The 11,178-nt window shown below is 43.1% G+C and overlaps 1 protein-coding gene across 1 annotated transcript; it reads left to right on the top strand.

Moving 5' to 3' along the window:
* Positions 1–308: 308 nt before the first annotated feature.
* On the top strand, positions 309–9,575 carry LOC308307456 (transmembrane protein 237A-like; the record flags this gene model as incomplete). The annotated part of the gene is made up of 10 exons (XM_080752720.1): positions 309–384; positions 2,316–2,438; positions 4,349–4,460; positions 5,378–5,538; positions 5,792–5,900; positions 6,694–6,885; positions 7,265–7,338; positions 8,631–8,718; positions 8,908–9,029; positions 9,502–9,575. The coding sequence occupies 10 exons, from the start codon at positions 309–311 to the stop codon at positions 9,573–9,575; spliced, it is 1,131 nt and encodes a 376-aa protein (XP_080608846.1).
* Between the last annotated feature and the right edge of the window lie 1,603 nt (positions 9,576–11,178).

Below are 11,178 nucleotides of genomic sequence, written 5' to 3'. Positions count from 1 at the left end.
ATGGAATGACTAATGATGAAATTAAGAAGTTTCTTTTTTTGGAACAAACAAAATAGCAAAAAGACCAAAAAGTCTTGTATAAGACGAGACAAAGATTGTTTAGAGAGAAACTGAAAAATATGAATTATTTGTCCACACTGAAAGTAGAAAAGAATATTGTATTGGTATGACCGTGACGGGCCGCATAGACTTGCCGCAGCAGTACTAATATCATCGACACCAACATGCCAATAGTTAAAAGTCTTCTTTCTGTCAACAGATGCTGTAGATAACAGTCTTATCTGGGAGGAAATATCATCGACATCAACATGCCGATAGTTAAAAGCAAGAGGAAGAAATCGAAGAAGGAAGTGAAAGAAGGGAAGGATGAAGAAGAGAAGGATGGTGAGTTAAACTTTATTGACATCTGTGGTGGACGGACGCTGGACACAGGACAGTAACTTACTATAACTATAACCAGGGTCATCACAAGGGGGTCTTTGAATATACTGTATGTATTTTTTAAGCGAACATTTGTAACTCAAATTTTGCTTCTGGGGGGTCCCTGGAATTACATATTTTGAGATGGGGTCCGTGGCCATCATTTTCACATGAAAAGGTTTGAGCCGGCAGCTTCTTGTGTTCTGAGAGAAACATAGGTTTTCCAAAAAACGTAGAAGGATTTGAAATATTCAAAGACTTTCCAAGATTTTTCTAAAATAGCAGATCTACAAGCTCGCAGCGCGGAACTACCAGTCAGCCAAAGAGCCAGGCTCGCTAGCGACACCCTAGGTGTGACCACGGTTAGTGTGGTCACGTCACTATACGAGTTCTTATCTCAACAAATTCTCCCTATTCTTTACCTGAGTCTGCCTGTGGATGTATAAGGGAGGTCCAGGGCCTGCTGACTGCATTGTGCCCAGTGTGATCGGACTCTTGAGTCTTATATCCTGATTATATAAGATAGACCTCGATTCAATCTTTCAATGGACTTTATCTTTGGCCCTTCTAAACCGATAAGCTTTCTTTTTTGGTATTCCTTCTTAATCTTGTTCTCCTGTAGATCAATACCTTCGATCCTTCTACTTGATTCTATTCTGCTGTAGATAAATGAATTCCTTTGATCCTTCTATTTGGTTCTATTCTGTTGTAGATAAGTAGATTCAGTAGATTTAATCAAATATGATTAAATATGATTATATATATATATATCTCTTGACTATATATATCTCGGACCTCTTACTCTGTTGAACTGTCTTCCGAGTGGCGATTCTAGCCTTTATATGATTAATTATAATGTCATATGATGTTTCGTAGGAACAGTATTTCTAGTTATTGCCAGACCCATGAAATGGGTAGGCCTACATAAGCAAATGTCGGTCTGTCCCTTTTCTATATAAAGGGTATATATGATGATGACATGATGATGACATGCCTACAAAAGGCATGATGTCATAAATGATGATGACAGACAGGGGGTCTGGCACAACCAGGTTGACCTGGTCTAGTTATTATTACTTGCGCAAGCAGAGTGCGCAAGTACTGTTTTCGGTTTGGTATGTATGTAGGTGACTGGGACTTTTGAAGACCCGGATGTATGTATGTAGGTGTCCCCCTACAGCAAATGAGGGACCAGCATTTCTGGTGATGATGTCACCTGAGTTTGGTATATGAGAGCGCTGTTGGTAATGTCTTCATTAACAGGCGAGGATATTAGGGACATGAGGACAGCAGCGCACACCTTGTGGCGTGCTCTGCTTGCGCACACGTAGGCCATGTGTGGCCTGCTTGAGCTTGAGGCGCAAGTTGGCACCTCGACAGAGTGCAGTTCTGGTTATCACGTATGTTATCTTAGTAACTGCGACCGTTAGGTCGCAGTTACTATTAAAACCTCCACCGGCTGTCTGTCAGTCTGTCATTCAGTCTGCCCGTCACGTCACACTTTTCCCCAACTCATATCTCCGCCACTGTTGCCCCAATCCATGCCAAACTTTGCACACACACCCCTTGGCTGCCAAATCACAACGTCCACCCATCATTTCTCACATCGCCCTCTTCTAGCGCCACCAATGAGGCCGATTCTTGCAAAACACATTTTTGGACACTTACAGGCCTCTTTGTGTATACATCTGACCTTACGGTCGCTTATCTCCTGACTTGTTTATATATCAGTCAAGTTCTCCTCAAAACTTTGTACCGACAGTACAAAGGCAGGGCCCTTAGCCAATGAGGTGCAGCCAAAGGGTAGATATTTGTGCCCATACATGGTGTTACATGCGAGCCCACATTGTTTTGTAGGAACAGTATTTCTAGTTATTATTATTATTATTCCACAGGAGACGTGGAGCTGGAGATGGAGGAAACAACCAGCAGGAGGCAGTCTGAAAGCATGGAGCCTGTGTCTCCGCCCCCACAGGAAGCTGCACCACAGAAGAAGAGAAAGAAAAAGAAGAAAGAAGGTACCATAAACCTAGATGCCTCATTGGACCATAGATGTAGAAACCTAGACGACTCATTGGACCATAGATGTAGAAACCTAGACGCCTCATTGGACCATAGATGTAGAAACCTAGACGCCTCATTGGACCATAGATGTAGAAACCTAGACGCCTCATTGGACCATAGATGTAGAAACCTAGACGCCTCATTGGACCATAGATGTAGAAACTTAGACGCCTCATTGGACCATAGATGTAGAAACCTAGACGCCTCATTGGACCATAGATGTAGAAACCTAAACGCCTCATTGGACCATAGATGTAGAAACCTAGATGCCTCATTGGACCATAGATGTAGAAACCTATAGAAGCCTCATTGGACCATAGATGTAGAAACCTAGATGCCTCATTGGACTGTAGATATAAAATCTAGACGTCTCATTTGTATTTAAGTTCATCAAGTTAACAGAAGAACATATACATTCAATTTTTACTTTTCAAGATTCCAATTCAAAGACAGAAAAAAATAGCAGTTTAGCTATTTTTGCAATTTTTTTGCTGTATATGCAATGTGGCCCTCTGGAGTGTGTCTGAAAATATAGTGACCCTCTCCATCACAGATATAAAAAGCTAGATGCCTCATTCGCCTCTGCGGTCCATTGGAGTGACGTGCAACAATTGTAGTCCGGACTTCCAGGAAAAACCAAGGGGTTGCTACCAGTCAAGTGACTACTGGCCAATCACAACGCGTCTTTTCCATGACAATCCATCCATTTCCTGATGTTGCGCTACTGCTCAGCTGTTCTTACAGGCTGTGTACGTAAAGACCCGCCCCCACCTGCCTCTGATTGGCCTACCAAAGTCCGTCTGACGCACGTGGAAGCGATGCACACGGATTCCCTTGGTCCCCCAATGCATATGCACCAGACCCAAAGGAAGCGTCTACCTTTCTATGTCTATACTCCCCATCATCAAAGTTGCCCACAGTATTCTACTGTATGTAGTGATTATATACCAGTAAGACTCCCTAATCAGGAGATAAGCGACCGTTGGTCGCTTATCTCCTGTCACACTGCTGACATCAGTATGACATCACACCGTACACAAACGACCCTTATATAAGACCGGCATTATCTACCGACAGATTAGTAACAAGATGTCAAAATCGTTGAAGGTTGAATCTCCAGATATGGAGATAACCAACACATCACTCCATATATGGAGATAACCGACGAATCTCACTAAGTCTGACCTCACAAGCCCCATATTTGGACACGAACAACATATAACTCCATATATAGAGACATAGCTGCTGACATCAGTATGACATCACACTGCTGACATCAGTATGACATCACACCGTACACAAATGACCCTTATATAAGACCGGCATTATCTACCGACAGATTAGATGCAAGCAGGATCTCGACTCTGACACAACTCATCGGCTCATAAACTGGTTCTCCCTCCATATATGGAGATAACCGACGAATCTCACTAAGTCTGACCTCACAAGCCCCATATTTGGACACGAACAACATATAACTCCATATATAGAGACATAGCTGCTGACATCAGTATGACATCACACTGCTGACATCAGTATGACATCACACCGTACACAGATGACCCTGACGGCACACACCAAGCAGTGTGATGTCATACTGATGCGGAGATATGAGCAGGGCAAAGGTGTGACGTGTGACGTGTGACCGACGGACGGACGGACGGACGGCCGGTGGAGGTTTTGATACTAAACTGCGACCTGACGGTCGCAATAAGCTGGTCCACAGGACCTCGTTGACTACAATGTATTCCATCAAACCCGCAGCTGCATCTTGCCTCCCAGTGCGAGGAATCTGCCGATGCTAAATGCTTGACAGAGAAAATGACGTTGGCGTCTCTTCCCTTGTTTACCTTCCTTGTCTCAGACCAGGAGGCAGACCGTGGAGCCACACCTAACGGACACATGGAAGAGCCAATCACGGACGGGGAGGAAGCGGTCGCCATGATTACAACCAGGAAGACCAAGAAGAAGAGGAGGTGGGTGGAACCAGAACCTAATTGGCTGACCCTTGAGCTTTGCTTTATCATTATGAACTAGTTCACTACTGTAGTGCTGTACTACTAGTGCTGTACTACTAGGTTGTTCCAACAAAGCAATCTAATGAAACAATCATGTGACTGTGATGATAACCAGCATTATGTAACGCTTTCATCGAACAATCAGCTGCACTGGTAGCAAAAAAAAGCTTCCGGGGCTGCCTGTCCCAGCACTATGCTAGCGGCTATGCTAGCAGTTTTCATGTGGAGTTCAGGGACATTACTATGTCCCTGAACTCCACATGAAAACTGCTAAATGTGGCATTAAAAAATTACAAATTTCTATTGAATATCATAATTACAATAAAATGAAGTTGACATGTTTTTTTTAAGGGCAACGGTTGTATAATCGCTATATTACACTCGAGGGTGTGCAATATGTCAATATAATCACTTCTGCGCTGGCACAGGAACGAGGCCGCAGGCGTGATTATATTGACGATATTGCACACCCTCTCGTGTAATATTGCTTAATTAACTACTACTACTAACTAACAACAACAGGTTAACACTAGTTAACTGCTAGTTAACTTCTACTACTAGTAAACTATTTATTGCTGTACCACTAGTTAGCGCCACCAGGAGGCAGATTTTTGCAAAACAATTGTTTTTACAAAACTTCTAAAACGTTTTTTGTCCAAACGTCATGTGAAGTCCGCTTGAGCCAACTCAGCGCCGCCCAAGTTATGTACCAACTACCAATAGGGACAGAATCGTAAGTCTTCCAACCAACGGACGGACGGACAAACATTCGGTGAATTAATGAATAAAGTTAGATAAAGACTGCCTGTAAACTAGGCACCGCGTGTTGGAGGTGTTTGACCACAATTATGGCCGTAATTTACGTCACGTGACAGGAAGTCCAAGGCGATGACGGAACAATACTCCAATGACCTGGGGGTGGAGTCCGATGACATCACCACCAGCGACTTCCAATCACCCATCCCGCAGCATTCCCTGTTCTCCGCCCCCCTGGGGCCCAGCCAGCCAACAGGAAAGGTGTTTGTAGAGAGAAACAGTGAGTGATATGCCAATACCTTGTTTAATACTCCATTACTTTGTTTTATACTCCATTACCTTGTTTAATTATTACGACGATAGGTTGAACATGTGCGACATTCATTGTCCTTTAAGCACATAAAACACTTTATTACATGACATTAGCATACAATAAAACAAAGAATAAAATAAAGGTCTTTAGTTGTGTTTGTCCAGAGATATGTGGTGCACTGACTGTGTGTGTGTGTGTGGGTGCGTGCGTGTGTGTGCAGGGCGCTTCCACACGCAGCACACACACACAGACCTGGCAGAGGATTACATGGAGGTCCGACAGCTGTGGACCACCAGAGATGTAGCCATAAGGGTCCACAGAACATTCAGGTACACACACACACACACACACACACACACACACACACACACACCCCATCAGAGGCAGCCAGTCTATAATTTATGTCCTGACTGTGTCTACTGCAGCACCCTGGCCACAATATGACTTCGGTTGGTTCTAGCGGAAGTGGCGGAAGTGCTGTGTTTATCAGAAGTTACATCATGCGTTGAAGTGAAATTCTCACGGCGGAAGTTGAACGGTCTCTGCCTGATATTGTCACCGGGCTTTTCTTTTCGCAGATGAGTAAGCCTGGCTACGCGAGGCTACTACTGCAAAGTGATTGGTCTAATCTGTCATGACTTCCTGTGTCTACTGCAGTGTGATTGGTCTATAGATGGTATGCACAGGTATGCACACATCATCATACCCGGAAGTTATGCGGGAACGCCTACTGAGTGGCAAAAAACTACTTTCTGGCCTTGACAGCCCAGCCATTCAAACAGAAAAGTCCTATCTGATTGCATCAAACAACGTTAAACTCACTTTGCCACTCGATTTGCCACTCACTTTAAGCATGCGCATACCCTCTATTCTGTCATGACTTCCTGTGTCATACTGCAGTGTGATTGGTCTATTCTGTCCCGCAATGTGATTGGTCTATTTGGCCATGACTTCCTGTGTCATACTGCAGTGTGATTGGTCTATTCTGTGTATAGCCTACTGCAGTGTGTTTGGTCTATTCTGTGTCTACTGCTGTGTGATTGGTCTATTCTGCCATGACTTCCTGTGTCATACTGCAGTGTGATTGGTCTATTCTGCCATGACTTCCTGTGTCTACTGTAGTGTGATTGGTCTATTCTGCCATGGCCTCCTGGCCGGCCTAACGGCGTGGAACGTAATCGTGGTTTACGTGTTGGCGGGAGAACAGCTGACCACTCTACCAAACCTGCTACAGCAGTACCACCCCCTGGCCTACCCCAGCCAATCACTGCTCTACCTGCTGCTGGCTGTCAGCACTGTCTCTGCCTTCGACAGGTACGCGTGCGTGCGTGCGTGCGTGCATATTCCTGAACGGATATGGACTAGTATTATTCATGTTCCTGGTGAACTAGAACAGTGGTTCTCAACCTGTGGGTTGGGAACCCCAGGGAGGGTCCCCAAATAGTTTTGGGTTGTCCCCAGATGATTAACTTAATGTGTATAGAGGGTATCTGCACATTTCTGCATACTGTAAGTGACAATTTAAGGATGTTTTAATACCTCTAAAATGACGTGTTATACAAAATGTAATGCCTCAACACTTAGTGGTCGTCAGGGTGGGGGGTCCCCAGTTAACATATGATTATTTTGGGGGTCACAGCCTGAAAAGGTTGAGAACCACTGTACTAGTAGTATATAATTATTCATGTTCCAGGGTGAACCTGGCCAGAGCGTCCATGGCTCTACGAGGTTTTGTCACGTTGGATCCCACAGCGATCGCCTCCTTCTGTAAGTGACATCACACATGACATCACATCACACACGACATAACACATGACATCACATCATACATGACATCACACATTACATCACATCACAGATGACTTCACACATCCCACAGCGTTCGCCTCCTTCTGTAAGTGACATCACAGGTGATGGACAGAATCCTGTAGTGTTTGATTCCTTATTGTTTAGAAAACTAGAAATGACAAAAGTCATTATTATTATTATTATTATTTATTTTTTGCAAAAAATATTTTTCACCCGGTGTCAATTATCTAATGTAATCGTGGGCGCTACGCTCCCTCTGCCAACCTGGGGAGAGCAACGGACTGACCTCATGCTTCCTTCTATGCTTGATGAGTCCAAGTTGCTTCTTTTCACCTGACAGGGGGAAGTTTCCCCGGTTGGAGGTAGTGCGCGTGTGCATTTCCATGCAAATTTACTCGAGTAAAAGTACAAAAGTATCGGTAACCAAAGTAGAAAGTACTCAAGTACTAAGCATCGCGTGTGTATGCCACGGCATTGAAGGATAATTCATAGCCATAGAAACATAGCTGTTTCCATGTGGTTCTCAACCTGTGGGTCCCCAAATTATTTTGGGGGGTCCCCAGATGTTTAACTAAATGTTAACATTGTTTTCTCACTCAACAGTAAACAGACTAACAACAGAGTTTAATTGTATAGACTAGAGGGTATCTGCACATTTCTAAAGTGACAATTTAAGGACTTTTTAATACCTCTAAAATGACAAATTAGACATTGGCCAAATTGTCAAATATTAGAAGCAGACATATTGAAAATAGCTGATCTGATCGACATGCTCGCAACGGCAGGCGTTGTTATTTTGAGGGTCGCAGCCTGAAAAGGTTGGGAACCACTGCTAATATTCTGACGCTAACCCTAACCTTACTCGGACTAATGGGACCTCAGACTATCGAGATTTTCCCGTGGCGATAAAGGTTAAATTGACTCGGTCATGGTGAATTGACCACACATGACGTTCAAACAAATAAATACTAAAATATCTAATAAAAGTAAATTCCTTGCCACAAAAAAAAGAAGTTTGAAAGTGTTTAAAAAAGCGCTGGTGACCAGCCACCAGTGTGGACTAGCGAAAAAAGGATGCCTAATATACAGTGTGTGTGTGTGTGTGTGTGTGTGTGTGTGTGTGTGTGTGTGTGTGTGTGTGTGTGTGTGTGTGTGTGTGTGTGTGTGTGTGTGTGTGTGTGTGTGTGTGTGTGTGTGTGTGTGTGTGTGTGCGCGCGTGCGTGCGTGCGTGCGTGTGTGTGTGTTCACAGTGTACTTCATGGCTCTCATACTGTCTCTCAGCCAACAAATGACCAGTGATCGCATCAACCTTTATCCAACAGACAATTACACGCTTTGGTGAGGCTTCTCCTCTCCTCTCCTCTCCTCTCCTCTCCTCTCCTCTCCTCTCCTCTCCTCTCCTCTCCTCTCCTCTCCTCTCCTCTCCTCTCCTGCCATAATTCCTCTCTCTCTGGACCATGAGTATGCAATAAAGACATACTCTCTCTCTCTCTCTCTCTCTCTCTCTCTCTCTCTCTCTCTCTCCAGGCCTCCAGGCTCAGAGCATCAGATTCTACAGCCATGGATCATGGTTAATTTTGTCATTGCTCTGTTAGTAGGCCTGGCATGGGCCTGCATCGCCTCCAGACCTCAACTAGATTACAGTGAAGGTAATTTTACCGGCCATTGAATTCATTTACCATATTATAACGTCACATGCGTGTTAGATACTGTAATGTGCAATGTGCACCCAACTGATAATTACACCGTTTTATGTTAGCACTGGGTTTCCACTTCATCACAGATGCAATCTGTTCTAGTTAACTAAATAATATCTACTTATGCAGAGGTGTCACTTACAAATGAATATATGATTTGGTCTTACATCTCATTAAACCTTAATATGATACATACATACATACATACATACATACATACATACATACATACATACATACATACATCGTGTGGTTTGTACTGGAAAAACTGGAAAAAAATGATTTTCAGCTAATAAAGTTGTTTATTCTTTGTTCTCTCTTGCCCCCATGTAAAGCATCTTTGGGTACTCAGAAAAGCGCTATATCAATTATTATTATTGAGCCCTAATATAGTACTAAGAGTAGGAGTGTCATATCGTTGCAGACTTCCTCATGTCCATGGAGGTGGACTCGTACCCGCGACAGGAGGACAACTTCCCTGCTGACATTCCTGCCTGAAGTCAGGGGTGTCACACCACATTCTGGGCCCTGGGTACAAGCATTCACTGCGGGCCCCCCATGAATGTTCTTCATAGGGGGAGGAGGTTTAACCTATTTTGACCGGGAACGCATTATTATTACGCATTATTTTGTGCTTTAGCTATTGAAAAATAGCAGATTGTAGATCTGCTATTTATTGAAAAATTGTGAGAATTTGTGCAAGTCTTTGAATATTTCAAATCCTTCTGCACACATTTTAACGACTTTTCATATATAGCAGATCTATTGTAAATCTGCTATTTTTAAAGTATAAAATAATTAAGGCCCCTCCACCTTGGGCCCTATAACTCAGTCTCAGTATTAATTTCTACCTCTCAGTCATCTGGTGTCTTGTTCTCCTGTTAAATTCAGTTTAAAATTGTATTATCGTATTATATATATATATATATATATATATATATATATATATGTATATATATGTATATATATGTATATATATATATATATATATATATATATATATATATATATATATATATATATGCATTGTGTCAAAATCGTATAGATTTATTTTCCATGTCAAACGATTCCTTCGTATTGTAAATAAAGATGGATGTCAAGTGAAGCATGACCAGTCGTGTCTGATTGGACATTATATTGTTCAAGATATTAATCCAGCCTTACAACCCTGAAAACATCAGTCAAAAGGTTCACAAAACACAACCTCACTTTGCTGGCAAAAGGGATTCTAATAGGGTTTAAGACTGTGGTTAGAAGGAAAGAGCACTTTGGGTTGCTTAAAACAGTGGTTCTCAACCTTTTCAGGCTGTGACCCCCAGAATAATCACATTTTAACGTTTTTTTTTTTACGTTTTTCATTTACTTCTTCACAATATGGTTCCTTTGTGAATTCTTATTGAGAGTCAGTCTAGCGATTGTATTGTTATTTTACATTAAATACCATTAAACACCAGTGTCTGTTGACGATGGTGTCAGTAAATAGGACTCACTAACTCTGCCTGACTCAACAATGTAAATCATAATTTTGGGAGATTTGGTGATATAGTCTGGTGTCTAGTCTACTGACCTCTAGTGGTGCTCGAGGGTCATTGTATTGTATTGGGCAGCATATACAGTACTTTATTTTTTGCACAAGTTGCCAGCTGTTTAGAGATGAGATCACATCCATAGATATAAAACTTTAGATACCTTTGATTGGCCTACCAACACTTTGTTTTCCGCACTTTGAAGCAGAGTCCTGCAACGGGTCGGGGCCCCGTGGGTACCCGACGGGTACCCATGTTTGACGGGCGGAATATAGGCCTATATACATTTGTGGGGACGGGGACGGGCGGTGCACGACTAATCACAGGCGGGTGACATTTTACAGTGAAAATCAGACAACTGTTTCTGCCTAAAACAACGTCACAAGAGTGCACACTGTGAGCAGCAGGAACCACGGCATGCATATAGCACTGTTTCCACCTAAAGGTCAAGTCACACACATGGGGTTGCTGGCTGGAGCGCACACAGTCACAGGAGGACACCAACAGGGCTGGATTAACCATTGGGCCGGTGGGGCTGTTGCCAGGGGCCCTTGGCGGAACCGTGCCACGTGGTC

Source organism: Nannobrachium achirus, assembly GCF_963921795.1.
Source record: "Nannobrachium achirus genome assembly, chromosome: 22".
Taxonomy (NCBI): domain Eukaryota; kingdom Metazoa; phylum Chordata; class Actinopteri; order Myctophiformes; family Myctophidae; genus Nannobrachium; species Nannobrachium achirus.
Note: the sequence above shows the minus strand (reverse complement) of the source record. Positions and strands in the feature narration are given on the sequence as shown.